The 18,647-nt window shown below is 39.6% G+C and overlaps 1 protein-coding gene across 1 annotated transcript in view; it reads right to left on the reverse strand.

Moving 5' to 3' along the window:
- EXOC4 (exocyst complex component 4) overlaps positions 1-18,647 on the reverse strand; it is a 715,182-nt gene that overhangs the window by 216,202 nt on the left and 480,333 nt on the right. Inside the window, exon 11 of the mRNA XM_080931809.1 lies at positions 9,988-10,207. Coding sequence (XP_080787935.1) covers positions 9,988-10,207 — 220 coding nt within the window. The remainder of the gene's footprint in view (positions 1-9,987; positions 10,208-18,647) is intronic.

Here is an 18,647-nt window from a genome sequence, read left to right on the forward strand (position 1 = left end):
GGCACTCAGCATGCAAAAGAATGAAAATAGACCCTTTCTTATTTCCTTGTACAAAGCTCAAGTGTAAGTGGATCAAAGATCTCCACATTAAACCAGATACACTGAAACTATTAGATGAGAAAGTAGGGAAAACCTTAGAACACAAAGGCACAGGAGAAAATTTTCTGAACAAAACACCAATGGCTCAAGCTCTAAGGTCAAAGATTAACAAATGGGACTTAATGAGATTGCAAAGTTTCTGTAAGGTGAAGGACATTGTCAAGAAAACAAAACGGCAGCCAACAGAATGGGAAAAGATCTTTACCAACTCCACATCATATAGAGGCCTAATATCTAAGGTATACAAAGAACTCAAAAAGCTAGACACCAGAGAATCAAATAACCCTATTAAAAATGGGGTACAGAACTAAACAAAACGTTCTCAATTGAGGAACACCGAATGGCTGAGAAATATCTGAGGAAGTGCTTGACATCCTTAGCCATCAGGGAAATGCAAATCAAAACAACCCTGAGATTCCACCTCAAACCAGTCAGATTGGCCAAGATCCAAAACTCAGATGACAACAGATGCTGGCTAGGTTGTGGAGAAAGAGGAACACTTCTCCACTGTTGGTGGGGTTGCAAACTAATACAACCACTCTGGAAATCAGTCTGGCGATACCTCAGAAAATTGGACATTATACTACCTGAAGACCCAGCTATTCCACTTCTGGGCATATACCCCAGAGACACCTTAGTACACAACAAAGATATATGCACCACAATGTTCATAGCAGCTCTATTTATAATAGCCAGAAGCTGGAAAGAACCCAGATGCCCTTCAGCAGATGAATGGATACAAAAATTGTGGTACATTTACACAATGGAATACTACTCAGCCACCAGAAACAATGACTTGACCAAATTCTTAAGAAAATGGCTGCATCTAGAGAATATCATTCTGAGTGAGATAACCCAGTCACAAAAGAACAGACATACTATGCAGTCACTGATATTGGGATGCTAACCCCAGAGGCTCGCACTGCCCCAGAAACAACTCAGAATGTATGAAGTCCAAGAAATAAACAAAACAAAACAAAAAAATCTTTACACAACAAGAAAACTTTGACTATTTTCATGTTACATTTTGTTTTGCATGTACTTTGTGCTCATTGTAACTATTGGGCTTTCGATGCATACTGTCAAACCTTTAAAAAGATCAAGTACTGACTATTCATATAGATTAATGTAAAAATTATTTTAAAATCTGAAAAAAAAGTACTGACAAAAATGTATTGTATAATATTACGCAAAAAATGCTTGAAATCTGTACATTTATCTTTGTTTTGTAAAATAAAGGTGTTAAAAAAAAAAGAAAGGGTATAATAAAAACCTTTTGTAGATATGGGAATATGGTATGTGTTTATTATGGTGGTCGTATTTAGCTGGTTAATAAACTTATCACAACTTATTGAAATTTACAGTTAAATTAGATTACTTTTTGTCATCAAAATTGTATTCAAAATATTTGCTTTAAAATATAAGTTGAAACGTAAGTGCAAATAACTAAAATTTATAAATCAAACACTAAAATAACAAGTTTTATTTATATGTTAAAAAAATTTACTGACAATATCCTTATGAGATCCAGACAAATAACAGAGCCAGGGAAAGGTAGTGCTAAGGAGGCAGAAACCTTAGTTGTTTCTCAAGCAAGAACAGCAATATCCTCTAGAAAGGGCTCCCTAGAGCCCTGGAAGAATAGCAGGTGCTGATACCTATAACAGTGACAGAGCAAACTGTTTAAGGTTTTCAAATATTTATTTGTTTGCTTGTCTGTTTGTTTTCTGTGCACACATATATATACTACAGTGTTTGTATAGTGGCCCAAGGACAACTTGCAGGAGTCAGTTCTCTCTCTTGGGTTCTAGGGTTTGAACTCTGGTTATCAGTCTTGGTAGCTGTTAAGGTTTATATATGCTTAGCCCAGGGAGTGGCACTGTTGGGAGATGTGACCTTATTGGAATAAGTGTGTCACTGTGAGTGTGGGCTTAATACCTTCACCCAAGCTGCCTGGAAGTTAGTCTTCCACTTGAAGCCTTAAGATGAAGATGTAGAACTCTCAGCTCCACCTGCACCATACCTGCCAAGATGCTGCCATGCTCCCACCTTGATGACAATGGATTGATTCTCTGAACCTGTAAGCCAGCCCCAAATATATGTTGTCCTTATAAGACTTGCCTTGGTCCTGGTGTCTGTTCATAGAAGTAAAATCCTAACTAAGACAGTAGCAAATACCCTTCCTTACCTAGTCTTGCTGGCCCCACAGAATAGGCTTCTTTTGTTTTAAGCCACTATGTTACCCTGTTTTTGCAGTGCTAGGAAACAAATCCACTGACTAAGAGTCCGGAGTACCACATGCTGCTACTGGTTTCCTCCAGCCAGCAGAGGGGATCCAGGAAGAGGACATGGTGGAGCTACAGGAGCAGCTCTTGCTTGCTGTCAGGCTAGGATAGGGGCACTAGCAAAGTGACTGGGTATATGTCTAGAGCGAATGTAGGTTGGTGGGGAGAGCAAAGCAGCCTGAAAATCCATGGGAAGATGGCAGGATGCGGAAGAGCAGTGAGAGAGGTCAGAAAGCCCTAGACATGAGAGCTAAGGAGCAGGCAGGAACTGACTTAGAGTGCTTGGTGCTGAGACCAGTCTCATGTGGTACAAAGAAGGAGGTAGAGTGTGTTCTAAGTCATTATCCAACTTAGTCATTATCATGTTCCTAGGCCAAAAAAATTATAATTTCTATTTTCCAGAAAGAAATAGGTATGGAGAGGCTAAATAATTTGGTCTAGGTAAAGAAGCTGTTACGTGATATGGCTGGAATTCATTTGTATGCTATTCCAGAGCTTCTGTATAAAGCTTGGTTCCCTATATACAGTTGAGCACACTATTACAGACCTGGTAATGCCTCAGCAATAACCAGGTTCTCCCTCTCAGGGAAATCAGTGATTATAGGCAGCAGCAATCTTCAGAAGTGGTGCTGATTCTGGCTGAATGCTGAGAGCACTGGGCATCTTGCAGGGAGTCCCTCAGTCCTGGCCAGCTGATGGGAGTGTGGGCAGTGGTGCTTTAAGGGAGCTTCCTGGATGACTTTAATGGGTCATGTTCCTGAGAATCACTGCTCAAAGTCAGCAGGTGGGAGTAGGAAGTGTGGCTGGCAAAGGAGGAGGTGAGAGTTTGCTGTTTGCAGGCAGACTGTAGCTATTTTACTTTTCAGAAGTGACTCTGGCAAATGCTGGGGCAGTGAAGAAAATGTAATATGCTTTAAATGTTTCAAGACGGCTTACTGTGTTACTCACACAGCTTATGTTTGTTCCTCCAGTGATAGGGAATTTGAGCCCGAGAAGCTGTTGCTGTCTTATATTGCCCTTCCTGAGCCAGAAAACGTGGGCTCCTGTCTTAGGAAAGCACTTTGTAAAATTCTGAAATGTGCTAGACTAGGAAACAGCTTTTGCCACTGTGGCAAATAGTGTTTTTTTCTTACACTGTCTGGGTCAGCATGAAACAATGTAGAATATTTCCTTACTGTAATGATGGTTGCTCACCACAAAGCTAAGCACACATAGCAGTAGGTCTGGAAACTCCTTACCCAAGGCGACACTGAAAGATGCTTCTTCAGTCTTAGATTACATTGAAATCGTGTCCAGGGCTACTTCAACCCTGGAATAAAGTTTGGGAGTCTAGTTCTCACAAGTTCCCAGATGAGCTGCACTAGTCTGGGGCACTGCTTTTCAAACACAAACATAGACACCTCAGATGGTGACATCATACAAGTGCAAGCTAAGTCAGAGGTCTGACACTCTGTCTACAGATAGCTCTCTAGCTAGCCATAAAGGTAAAGATATAGCAGTGGGTGGGAGAGGAGACTTTCCGTGGATAACTGATCTCATGGGTGTCCTCCCATTCAGCGGTTTCACAGATAAGGAATAAAAACGTGAAATATTGCTACTGTCAACCAAAAAACAAACGAGCAAACATCAAAGAGTATCTACATTAGCAAATAACAATACATAACAGAACTAAAATTGAATCAGAGTTTAATCTCTTCCCTCATGTCTATTCTATGCATTGGAAATCTCTAGACCAACTCAAAGTCCAGAATGATGATCATGAAGCTTCAAAACATAGTCACCCACAATATGGCTTAGAACACTGAGGAATTTTCCTAAGAGACCTCCCTAGTTTAACTTGAATCAACAAGCTTAGTATTATAAGAGTTGAGGTCATTTTTGCAGGGAAAACAGTGTCAACCTCTTAGAAGGCTACATGAGCCAAACCTAACCCTGGCCTTACACTGAAACACCAGAGGTTAAAAAAAAAAAAAAAAAAAAAAAAAAAAAACTCTAATGACACTCTAATTTAGCAATGTGTTGGTTTTGAAACTCAAGATTACGGATTTTGTACCATTAAGGAAGGACACATGTCTTTGCAGTAAGGAAAGCATCATGCACATCCACCCATTCATTCATACATTTATTAAATACTAAATATGAGGACAAGCAGATGACCTGAATTTGGTCTTCATGGCCCCCATGGTGGAAGGAGAGAACCAACTTTGGCAAGTTGCCCTCTGATCTCCATATATGCACCAAGGCCTATGTGTCTACCACATGTGCAAATGTCATTTTTATAAATATTTTTAAATATTTTAGTTATTCTGAGTCTATTCTGGAAACAGAAATCTAGGAGAGAACCAATGGTAACAGCTATCCAAGCTCTCTGTGTACTGTAAATGCTTTAGGACAAGGCAGATGGTCCTTTCCTTCACTCTCTGGGAGGCAGTATGGGACAGTAAAGGATTTGGAGCAATGCTCCTCTAACTAAGGCAGCAGCCCAGCATCCCCACAATCTGTTGTGAATATACACTTTCATGAGATACAATGAAAATTAGTTACTAGAAAAAGAAATTCAAAACCTAGAAATATATATGATGAAAGTCCTAATTTATTAGATTCCCAGACAATGTCAAAGTGCTAAGAAAGATTAAAGTGTCTAAATGCTCATTCTCAAACCTGTGTCTGATGGTACAGGTACATAATCCTGAGACGATGATTTGTAAACTGATGTAGAACACAGAACTCAGGACTAGACTTCCTGGATGTAAACCAGTCTTCCTTTTGCTAGCCAGAAGACTAGTGTAGGTAATTAATTCCATTCTTTTCTGTTTCTTTACCATAGACCATCAAAGAAGCGCCTGCCATACAACCAAAGCACACATAAACCAGTACACATAAGCACTTGGCAGAAGGGCTGGCTCCTAGCCAACACTTCTAATGTGCTAGCCCCATTGATGAGCAATATTACTTTGGTCATTCCTTCTCATCCTGCTGGGCTATGCCATTTGAGGGCCACATCTAGCACAGCATTTCACCCACAAAATGGAGCTTGCTAGTTTCTCTCCTACTACCTTTCTCTCTTCCCTCCATGGAAACAACCATGGAAAGTAAAGTTGCCAGTGCATGTCAGAACCCCAGTTGTGTCTCGTCATGATACTCTGCCTGGGCTGCTCAGATGCCATGTTGGAGGGGCAAAGGCAGACCAGTTGGTCTCCTCACAGGACAGCATACACTTCACCTGCCTGTCCTCAAAGGTGTGAGAGCAGCACTGAGACTGCTGATGATGATATGGCTGCTGCTTCAGGGAAAGAGCACATTGCTCGCCAATGTGACCCAAGAGCAGCACCGTAGAGAAACCTCTTCACACGCCGTGTGACTGAGTACTTTCCCCACTCGTGTCTCTCACAGATTGCCCTCGGATCCCTTACTAATATGTCTTACATTCTTAGTAATTTATTTAATCCTTTTATTTACACTCCAGATTTCATTTCACTCCTGATCACCCCCCTACTGTTCCACATCCCATACTTATTCCCCCCCACCCTGCCCCTGTCTCCATGAGAATACTGCTACTCCCTAACCCCACCACACCAGACCTCTAAACTCCCAGGGGCCTCCAGTCTCGTGAGGGTTTGATGCATCTTCTCTGACTGAACTCAGACCCGGCAGTTCTCTGTTGTATATGTGTTAGGGGCCTCATATCAGCAGGAGTATGCTGTCTGGTTGGTGGTCCAGTGTCTGAGAGATTGGGGGTCCAGGTTAATTGAGACTGCTGGTCCTCCTATAGGGTGACCTTCCTCCTCAGCTTCTTCCAGCTTTTCACTAATTCAATCACAGGGGTCAGCAGCTTCTGTCCATTGGCTGGATACAAATATCTGTATCTAACTCTTTCAGCTACTTACTGGACTTTTTGGTGGGCAGTCATGATAGGTCCCTTTTTGTGAGAATTCCATAGCCTCAGTAATAGTGTCAGGCCTTGGGGCCTTCCCTTGAGCTGGATCCCATTTTGGGCCTGTCGCCGGACCTTCTTTTCCACCCATGCAGTTCATGCATGTCCTTTTGGGTCTGAGTTACCTCACTCAGGATGATATTTTCTAGTTCTATTCGTTTGCCTGCAAAACTCAAGATGTCCTCGTTCTTAATAGCTGAGTATTCCGTTGTGTAAATGAACCACATTTTCTGTATCCATTCTTCTGTTATGGGACATCCAGGGTGATTCTAGCTTCTGGCTATTACAAACAAGGCCACTACGAACATAGTGGAATATGTACCCATGTGGCATGGTGGGGCATCTTTTGGGTATATTTCCAAGAGTGCTATTGCTGGGTGTTCAGGTAGATTTATTTCCAATTTTCTGATGAACCTCCCGGTTGATTTCTAGAGTGGTTATACCAGTTTGCAATCCCACCAACAATGGAGAAGTGTTCCTCTTTCTCTACATCTTCACCAAAATGTGCTGTCACCTGGGGTTTGGAACTTAGCTATTCTGATTGGTGTAAGGTGAAATCTCAGGATTGTTTTGATTTGCATTTCTATGATCACTAAGGACTCTGCATTTCTTTAGGTGCTTCTCAGCCATTCAAGATTCCTTTATTGTTAATTCTCAGTTAGTTCTATACAACATTTTTGTTAGAGATTTTTCTCATTTTCTCTTTTATTAGATTCAGTGTATCTGGGTTTTATGTTGCGGTCTTGATCTGCTTGGACTTGAGCTTTGTGCAAGTTGACAAATATGGGTCTATTTTCATTTTTCTACATATAGACAGCCATTTAGACAGCACCATTTATTGAAGGTGCCTTCTTTCTTCCATTGTATATTTTTGGTTTCTTTGTCAAAGATCGTGTGTGTTAAGCATGTGGTTTTATTTCTGGGTCTTCAATTCTATTTCACTGATCAACCTGTCTGTCTCTCTACCAATACCATGCAATTTTTCTCACTGTTGCTCTGTAGCTTGAGATTAAGTAGAGTCGTTTCCCCCACCCACTCATGGATTGGCAAAATTTACATAGTAAAAATGGCCGTCCTACCAAAGGCAATCTACAGATTCAGTGCAATCCTCATCAAAAATCCCAACACAATTCTTCAAAGACATGGAAATAACAATTATCAAATTCATCTGGAAAGGCAAAATACCCAGAATAGCAAAAACAGTTCTTAACATTCTTAGTTCATATTTTTTAAGACCCACTCAACCAGTTTTCCTCATATTAGCTACCTACATTTAGCTGGAAATATAAATATTAAGTAGACTTGGAGATACCCTTAAGAAACAGACATTTTATAATGGGCAATCATGTTAGAAGAACATTTACAATTGTTATAAAGAAAGAGAAATTTTCAGGATGGAAACCTCATATCTCGGGGAACAATAGATTTAATAATCATATCTCTTACTACCTTGCTTCTTCAAAAATGTGCAGTTTTGATATACAAAAGAAGGTAAGACTATAATCATATAACAAAGCCAGAATTGTAGCTCTGAATACCAACTTGGAGGTTAATAGCTAGAATGACCTTGGTCTTAAAATCTCCTCACTTGTGTGAGAGGTCAGAAAGAGAACAGGTCAAGTGGAGCTCTAACCTCTCTCAGATGGGAATAATTGATTTTAAGGACAAAAGACACAGTTGCTAATACAAAATGGTGGATGACAAGTTTGATTGTGATCTGACAGGTACATCATGGACTTCTCAGAGGTGACATTTAGCTGGCAGTATGCATGGTGCAATATGTGTTTATGAGTTTCAACAAATATTTGCTACGTAAGCTGAAAATGATAATGTGAAAGAAGGTGAGACTTTAGTTCAAATGGAGAATCATTAACAAAGAAATAACTTACAAAAGTTGGGTCAGTGTTGAGAGAAGGAGCTAGGGATGGTGAGGAATCAGAAACTAGTAATAGCAGAAAGCTGAAGTCAAGGATTGAGGAGGAGAAACTGTGGTCAGGGCCCAGAGAGAGCTGGAACTACAACTCTTCATGAAGCTTCATTGCCCAAAGTTTGAGGAAGGAGCCATTCAGCCTCTTTCTTCTCTGACCTTCTGCTTCCTGCTGCTGATCCCTCCCAGTAGAACCCACTTGGCAAGATGGCTTTAGTGGTGCAGCTTATGAGGGTTGGCCCCAGCATACATGGGGAAGGGGGAGGGAAAATGGGACAAGGGACCTGGATAGGTAGAAACTTTCCAGTTGACTTGAGACATTCGTTCAGATTCAGATCGAATCAGTAGAACAGCAATCTGGAAGGGAGACTGAGCAGTGAAGACACAGCTGTGCCATCCCCCTCTCTGCACATCTCACCAAGAGCAGGTCGAACATGACAGTGCAGACGAACAACTCCCCTTTTGTTGTTTCTAGTGCATTTCTTCCTTATCACAGAAGATGATTATAATTAGATAACTCCTGAGAAAGTTCTAGCATGTCCCCTAATTCTAACGCACAGACTTTACCTAGTTAGGTAGCGGAGCCAAAGAGAAGAGTGAAGCAAGCGTGGCCCCTCCACGTACACAGCTCCACTGAAGAGCTCAAACCTTCTATATCCTGAGCTCCTCATATGGTGTAATTTATGGAACAACGTGTTTGTTCTCTGTTCTCTTCTTCAAACAGAGTCTCACTATGTAACCCTAGGCTGGTCTGCAATTCACTGTGTGGACCAGACTAGACTTGAAATCATGGAGAATCACCTGCCTCTGCTGAAATCAATGGTGTGAGTTACCACACTCTTCTTACTGTTCTTCTTGAAGCAAGATTAATGTAACTGTCAAAATATAACCACAACTCAAACTTGTGATTTGCTTTTATTTTCTGTGTATTATCATTCTATAAACTGTGTATAAAATGTATACCATAGGTCTGTAAAACAAAAATATCTATTGTCAGATAATTTTTAGGGCCCAAATGCCAATGTTCAGTATTAACAAAATCATCACTTGCATTAAATAATCTGAATTTTAACACCAGTTTACTGGTTTAAATTCTCTGAACTAATCTAGTTATTTACATGAACTACCTAAAAAAATGGCTCAAAGGACTGACTTTCCACCAGTGAGGTTACATAGGGTACATATTTTTGTTTCTGCTAATCCTTCCTACTCTGGGATGCATTCACCAGTGGAAAAACAATTTTTTCAAGGACAAATTCTAGACAAATAGTAAAGAGTTGCCTGGATGTCAATGAGACTCACCATCATACATAGTCACACTATCTTTTTAAATTCCCTTCATGATCTTAAGAATTTCCATTATCCAAACTATATCAGACTTTAATGTCCCTAGTGCCTATTTAAGTTATTTCTTCTTGTTTGTCCCTGTTAGACACAGAAGCAGATGGTATTTTTTCTTCTTTTTTAAAGGCATGACTCTTGCCAATTCATAAACAGTGATTAAAGAACAATAATTTGTGGGCTGGAGTAGATAGTTCAGTGATTAAGAACACTGACTAGTCTTCTAGAGGACCTGGGTTTGATCCTCAACACTCACTTCATATGACTTATACTTAATTGTTTCAGGAGATCCAATACCATGTTCTGGCCTCTGCAAGCAAAAGGCACATAAGTGATTCAGAAGTACACACATGTAAAATACATTTTAAACAACTAGGAAAAGAGCAGGTTCTCCTTACTACCTGTAGAAGAGGTCTCTGCACTCCCAGAACCTTCATGGTGTCTGCATTAGCTAGGATCTTCAAGGGGTCTGAGGTTTTGGTGACACCTTCGATTTCCTTGTTGATCTCAGCCAAGACCTGATTAAGAAAGATGCTCTTGATATACATGGTGAGAAACTCCCGAAGAGGACACTGTTTGGCAGGGCCAAGTCCCAAGGCATGCTCAATCTCCTGAATAAATCTAGAAGACAAACAGAGAAAAAAGGTGCTTAAATAGATCAGAAAAACATAAATATGACAAAACATATCAGTATCTGTGGGTTTAGGCTGTTTCCATGGAGACAGCAAGGACATCATTGCATCTCAACACAAGTTTCAATTTTTTAAAAGACAAGTTATTTTAATAATTAAATAAAAGAGAATGAAACAGAAAAGCATGACTTCTATTCAGGGTATAGCAAAATACTTTTGATTAATTCTCAAAAGAAATAAGACTATAGGAGTCAAAGGAAAAGTATGATGAGCAGAAAACAAAATTATAGGACAAATTAAAGGGCAGACTCTCAAATAGTGCACATTTCTCATTGAAATTGCTTATATATAGTTTGTGAGACATATGAGTCTCTTTCATTTATGATGATTCCAAGTTTGCAGGCTAAGAAAGGGAAAGAATAGGAACTGGAAGATGAAGGAGAATTTCAACTTTATTTTTAATGTTCTATTTCCTTTATTCGAAAATTTATAGTGTATATACCAGATTGTTAACAGTTGTTATTAACCCGTGGATGAATACATATTGTTTTCAGTTTTCTGAAGAGGTACTCTTGTTTTCCGTGATTTATTATATATAAATTTAATGTATATGTAGCATATAAATTTACTATATATAGTTCAGTTAAGTAATATCAGCCCCCAAGACATAGCTTAAATCTTTTATTTTGTTTTTTTATTAGATTACTCTGTATTTACATTTGAGATGTTATCCCCCTTCACAAAGGTACACTCCCTCCTAATCACCCTCTCTACTCCATTGATTTGGCATTCCCCTACATTGGGAAAACATGCCCTCCCTGGACCAAAAGCCTCTTCTCACATTGATGCCAGATACTGAAATATTCAGCTACATATGCAACTAGATCAATGGGTCTCTCAATGTGTGCACAAAGGTTGGTGTTTTAGTCCATGGGAATTTTGGAGGGCTTGGTTGGTTGATAATGTTGTTCTCATGAGGTTGCAATCCCTTTCAGCTCCTTAGGTCCTTTCTTTAGCACCCTCATTGGGGTGCCCATGTTCAGTCTGATGGTTAGCTTCAAGAATGCTCAGCTGTATGTATATGACTCTAACATAGTCCCTGAGAAGGCATATCTATCTTGTCTGGTTCCTGCCTGTAAGTACTTCTTGGCATCAGCTATAGTGCTTGGATTTGGTGGCTGCATATGTGGTGGATCCCTGGGTGAGGTGGCTTCTGAATGTTCTTTTCTTCAATTTCTGTTCATAGCTTAAATCTCATAGAATCACAGTATAGTTAACATCATCCATTCAGTGTAACTACATAAAGCCAAACTGTGATGTTATCCCATCAGAATTCTGCATATAAATAGCTGCTGTGCACTTCGGTCAGGAAACAATCACTTCTTTCCAGTCTATTGCAAATGGCCATTGTGTACTGTGTATTCAGTTCATATACAGACAACCAAGCATGTGGTTATGTTGTCTTCCCGTCACCAAGTGAAAAGGCCATATGGCATTTTATAAAAAACAGCCAAAATAATTGGCTAATGCAGATAAAATACAGAAACAAAACTAGAGGAGATGACACTGGCAGTGAGAATAGGACTGTGTGCAACTAATATCACAGAAGAAATACATGGCCACACGGTGTGGACATTGCCATTTCAGAAACACATGGAACCAAAATAAAACTCTTCAATAAACCCAGAAATTGGTTGTGACAGGAAAGAGGGCCAAGGCTAAAGAGGATGGTTCACCAGACAGAGCAAGTAATGCTGAAAAGTCCTGGAGGTATTCTATAAAAAAATGGATAAAATGCTCACAACTGACTAAAATGTAGAAGCATAAATGTTTGCCAACCACAGAAAAGATACACACGCAGACTCACAAAGTACACGCCATAAAGCCACAAGCACCATTCAAGTACATTTCAGTATTTTTAAATCACTTTCAGTGTATTTCCAAGGTTCCAGCTACTGAGCATATATTAGATTGCAGTTTCGCTGCTTTCCAATTCCACATATGTTTACAAGTGACAAAGTCTTTAATGTTTTGACAGAACTTTCTAGAACACACAAACTAATTCTGAATACCTTGCATTGTTTCCTTACATGGTCAGTTTTACAGTTCTACAATGTGATGCAAAGCAAGGGCTGCTTGTAATGTTTGCTCAGGAAAGAGAAAAGAAAATCACGACAAAAAAGGTGCATATAACTAGAAAAACACATTTTCAACTTATATCACACATGCTGTCTAAAAACAACATGAAAAACCCAAAGACCTTAGAAGACAAGTGGTCAATAGGAGGAAGGAAGCCTTTAGAATAAGAGAAAAGCGATGCTCATAAAACAGGAAAACCTCAATTCCATAATAGGACAATTATAAGATACTGCAGCATTCTGATTTTGGCACCTATGTGATAGACCACATCACACAGGTTGGAACACATCATGTGTTGATGTGGGGGGAAGGAGGTGTCTTCCACCAGCACTGCTCTGAGGAGAGGCCGCTCAGAGCACAGGAATCGTGCTGCAGTCTGGTGGAAAAGCACACATGGATTTCCTTTCCACCCAGAAACCACTTCTGGGAAAAACTTTCAAAAGCTACAGAAAAGAAACAACCTTAATGATGATCAATTAGGTGAACATGAAAGAGCTGTGGTGAAGGACGGACTGGAATGTTCTGTTCCTGCTTCTGCTCTCAAAAAGCTTTGACTACTGGATATGAAAAGTTCCCAGCTCACAAAGTTAAGCTAGAAAAGGGCAGTGAAGATCAATGTATATTTGATAGTATTTTAAAAAGTTACGAGGATTGTATATTCTCATTATATACTTTATCATGGAGTATCAAAAAAAAACCCAACAGGAATCTCAAGGAGGCGGATGAGATGAAGTCTTACATGTGGGAATGACAATTTTCAATAGTTACTTAAAAAATGTTTATTAGAAACTGAAGGGTTAGCTAACTAGATTAAAATTAAATTAGGAAAATTTTAAATTGCCTACACATATCACAGACTAAATTCTGCAAATTACTTTCTAATTAGATCACATTTAAAGTTTAATTCCTCAAGTTCTGTTGCTAAACCTTAACTGACTCAATAAATGAACTTACCACAGACCATCTCGCTATTCCATTGATTGTGCACCCCTCCTGCCCCATTCTCCACCCCTAATCGCCCTTGTATGTGTGAGCACATGGATGACTCTGGAAGTAAAGGGAGGCGATCATTTCAGGTTATTACAGTGAAAATAGTGACTCAAGGAATTCTGGAAAACAATGAGAAATTGAGACAAGACTGATTTCAACGGAGACAGGGAAAAGAAAACCTTGTGAATCTTTAAAGAGACAGTGAGTAGAAGAAAACCAGGGAAGTGAGAGACAAAACAAGTTAGTGACCGCCAAAATTGATTTTTATTGGATATTCTCTGTATTTACATTTCAGATGCTATCCTCTTTCCCCCAATCCCATCTCCCTCCCATTGCCTCCATGAAGGTGCTCCTTCTCCTAACCACCCTCTCCCACCTCAGCACCTTGGCATTCCCCTACACTGGGAAGATGAGCCTTTGCTGAACCAAAGGCCTCTCCTCCCACTGATGTCAGAAAATGCTATCCTCTGCTGCATATGCACCTGGAGCCATGGGTCTCTCGATGAAAACTCATTGGTTAGTGTTTTATTGCCTCGGACCTGTGGTGGGCTTGGTTAGTTGATCATTTTGTTCTTCTCATAGGGTTGCAGACCCTTTCAACTCCTTCAGTCCTTTCTCTAGCTCCTTCATTGGGGTACCCGTGTTCAGTCTGATGGTTAGCTGCAAGTATCCTCCTCTGTATCAGGATGGCTCTGGCAGAGCCTCTGAGGAGGCATCCATATCAGGTTACTGTCAGTAAGCACTACTAGGCATCAGCAACAGTGCTTGGATTTAGTGACTACATATGGGATGGATCCCCAGATGAGGCAGCCTCTGGATGATCTTTTCTCCAATCCCTGCTCCTCTATTTGTCCCTTTATTTCCTCCCATAAGTTTTGTTCTCACTTCTAAGCAGGACTGAGGACAGTCATAATTTTAAGAGATCCCAATTCCATACTTCCTCTGAATGTTTCTGACTCCATGGAACTTGCAGAAGAACCCTACCATGGGCATTCTGGTCTTCTTGGGCTAGAGGAAACTGTTACTACGCTTCTATCTGCTAAAAAACAGATGAGAAAGACTCCTTTCTTTAGGATCTCATTTGTTTCCATTAGAAGAACTAGAAAAAGCTTTCTTAACAGAAGTACTTATATTTTCTTTTCCAAATCTTTACTAACTGTACAAACAAACTTTTTACTAGTCACGCCTGTTCTTAGAGTGACAGAAATCTTTAATTATCCACATTTTATTTCTCTTGTGATGTATCTGTCTCTGATGTCCCTAAAACAGGAGATGACTACAGCAGCACTGGTAGAGGCCCATCACGTTCAGAGAGCCACCTCTCTTAAACAGAAGCCACTCACTCCCTACAGCTCACACATTCATCCAGGACAGCATCTCCAGGTTGATGTTACATTTTTGACTTGAGGGAATCCACTCAACATGTTTCCAAATCTGCTCTCAGGGCTTTGAGGATCTCAGCAGAAAGCATGAAACATGGAAGAATTAAAAATTAAGGTTGTTTTCAGACTCTTCTTTAGTCAGAAAGTAGGAAGAATGGTGGTTATCAGAGTCAGGATGCCACATTCAGTTAGACACAAGAAATAAACTACTCAGAAGATGTACTGTACAGATGGAGACAAAAGTTAACACTTGGTATATATGGAAAGCACACAATAAGATTTTAAGTATTTTTTAACCACAAAGTAAACATGTGAAGGGTAATCATATGTTTAGTTCATGTTAGTCATTTTATATCATGTTATATATGCCTTAACATGCATATACTTTTTGAAGGTAGGAAACAATATATTAATTTACTTTCAAGGAAACAAAAACAGAAAACATTGGCAAAACCAAAATGGACACAGTAGGTTCCCTCTCTGCTAGCTCATTAGCTCAAATGCATGCATATATATTTAAACATTAAAATATGCAAATACATGGATGATCTGTGCTTGTTTTGGCAAGAATGACAGAAAGACTGTTCCTACATGCAGCACATACTGAATAAGTGTGGCTGTGGCTTTAAAAGTTAGTGTTCCCAGTGTACAAGTGTGAATGAGCATGGAGATCTCTGGTAGGACACATTGATAATTAGATTAAGACTCTGAGCAAACAGTATAGTAAGGATGACTGAAGTGGCCGGAAGTGAAGTGTTACATACTTCCCTCACACCTACCTCTGCACAGAGCAGACTCTTGGGCAAAATATAGTGAACAAGATACAGAGCAAAGAAATGCATCTTTTTATCTCAAACCATAGTTCTTGAAACTAGGATGAAATATTCCTGACAAACAGTCCCCTCCAGCCAAGGGTTTAGATTAGAAGTTCCAATGAACAATTAAAAAGAGAAGTAAAAGTTATCCCTTGTCCCCACCACTCCAGAGTCACTGGGTTCCTCTTTGTGAAAGAGCATTCAGTAAGGCTGTCAGATGTCACTGCACCTTCCTTTTGCACAATATGGCTGTTCACACCACCTTCCTCACCCTTTTCACAGAATGGCAGAAATTCAGTCTGTCACGTGAATTAGCACATTATTAAATGAACATCTGTTAAGGAACATTAGTGCAAGCTTTATTATATATAAAACATCTTCATTCTGCTTCTGGTGAGCTATTCCCACAACTACAAGTATTTTAAGTAGCTCCTGATTTTTTTTTTTTTTTTTGGGTGGGCAACTTTATATTTTATTTCTTATTCCCCTGTCCCAAATCCCTACAAGGTTGTCTGGTGTTTTGTTTGTTTGTTTTCCCTAACAATAAGCATTTTAAAAATGGTCTGTTGAACATGAGACAAGGAGGAATAGAGGTATAGAGGACAACCATCAAAAAGTCCAACCTTCCCACCAAGGCTCCTCATTAGCTTTATGGGAATTAAAAAAAAAAATCATTGAATATTTAATAGTGTCAAGAGAATCCCATTAGGAATGAAAATATTTCACTCCAGAGTTAAGCTAGAACACAGATGGAACCAGGTGAAAGGGGTGTTATGTAATCTCTGGAAGTGCGGTCACACGGGGATTTCCCAGACATTCTAATGATGAGCCTGCAAACACAAACTACAGGTGCATCTGTGCACGGGAAAGGAGACAATGAGAATCACAGGGAAGGATCTGCACAGTGCTGTGTGTGGAGTACCTAATTATAGGATTTGGAAGACTGTTCTCCAAATAAGCCTCCTGAAACAAAGGTTGTAAATCAGGGAAAACCATAAAGCAAAGGATAAGTGTACATAACTAATTTTCACTGAAAGTTTAAAACATAAATCTTCTTCCCTAGATTTAGTATTGACAGCTGTGTATTTGTAAATATTAAACTGGACATTTCCGTTTCATATTATTAATTAAGGGAGCTTTAAAAGTCTGTACATATATAACTGTATTTTTTTTTAAACTGATGTTTTCTTTCAGCAAGTTATTTGTTCTGGAATACAGAAATGAGCACACCACTGCCTACACTTTCTCAATATTTTAAATAATTTTCATCTTGACATGGTTCCTATCTAGCAAATTTATAAACTAATTAAAACCGTATTCAGTTATCCCAAGCCCCTTGCTCTGCCTAACCTCCTGATCACATATCCTATGTTATTGTAAAGCATCATTTTTGCTTTCATTTCAACCAAAAAATTAGGCCTGGCAACAGGTACACATAGTATCAAATATAGAATGTCTACCCTACTATAGACATGCAGTCTTTATTTAGAAAGAAAATAGCTGCTTAAAGTAGACTTCTAATAGGACAAGGTCTAGTCAAAATCCCTACTATGCTTGATTTGTATAGATGAATATGTCAACCTAGAACCCAAGTAGAGTCAGAGATTATTCCACGACATGAGCTCATCCTTGTACAAAGAGGTGACAGTGGCTATACAGACTGGTGGGACTCTGGACTCTAATCCAACTAAGGCCCTGAGAAATGCCCGGAACAACACGTCTGCAAACAAAGAAGCAACACAGCACATGTGGCTTAAGGCATGTTTCATATGTACTTGATATTTCTCACATTCACACGTAAGGCAGAGCAAACCGGAGTGAAGAAGCCCCAGTAGAAATGATCTAAAATATAGTCAACTTACTGGTATTACCTGAGTAAAGAAAGATCGTTTCGGAATGATTTACAAGGAACTGGTTCAGAAACATCAGCAACAGGCATATTTAAGACCATAAATCAGTGGAACATGAAAACTGAAGAAAAATCCATAAAGGTTAATGCACATTGGAGCACATCTGCCTCTTAATTCATGGGAGTGGGCCACTGGCACACAGGGGAGAGACTCTCCCTCAAGAGTCTGTAATTGCTTGTGCTGAGCCATTTGTATATAAAGATTTTCTGGGGGAAGCACAAAGTCGGCTCATCATTGCAGAGCTCAGTGTGTCCTCCGCTCGGGCCCCTGGGAGAGAACCTGCTGACTAATGAAATCAGAGGGGTCTGGGCGCTCTAATTTGTAATGAGTGAGATTCATGCCTGGGCATTAAGGAGAAACGAGCTAACAATCAAGTAGTGAGAGAAAAGAGTATTTCCTATGAAATTTGGACTCTGAAGGCTTACAGGCAAATTTAACTTTCAAAAGTCTTGCCATGAGTGTATTGCAGATGATTTGAGACTATGTTTAAGTGCTCCCTACAGACTGAAAAGCACTTTAGGAGAAATGAAGTAAGCTTGTTTAAAATGACAGCTGTTAACACTTTAAGCATATAATTTAGAAATTGAGATGAGACTTAAACTCTAACCCTTAATATAAAACAAACTTTCTTTAACCCCTTAAGATGCAAACAAATAAGTCAATAGTATGGACTACTGAACCAAGGTCCACCGCAAGACAATAGTCTTTCTACTCTAATGGGGTTCGATTCAGTTTTGTTGTTTCAACTTACTTTACTTAAGTTAAATACATTCTTATGTTATCTCATAAAGGACAGAGTTGTCAAAAATTTCCAAGAAGAATTCAGCAGAAGCAGCCCACCAGGTGGCCTAGCCCTGTGAGTACAGCATAGTTAATTCACTCTTCTGGTGCTAGAGATCAGTGGCCTTCAGACACCAACACAGAATGCAGGAGAACATGGCCAACCTTGTATCTGTTGCTACATCAGTATTAATTACTGTTTACAGCCACAGAGCTCTTACCATATCTGGCTCACAGAGCTTCATATGGATTCTTCAATAGGAATTCAAAGGCACTTTAAGAGGACTGCACTAATTTCATAGCACAGCACTAAGATACCACATAGAGGCAATGCTGCGTGTAATCAGTGGGCTTTGTCACATGGGCCTTTAGATGTTGCAGAATAGAACACTTCTGTAACTGCCAGTTGGAAG

This window comes from Micromys minutus (genome assembly GCF_963924665.1).
Source record: "Micromys minutus genome assembly, chromosome: 18".
Taxonomy (NCBI): domain Eukaryota; kingdom Metazoa; phylum Chordata; class Mammalia; order Rodentia; family Muridae; genus Micromys; species Micromys minutus.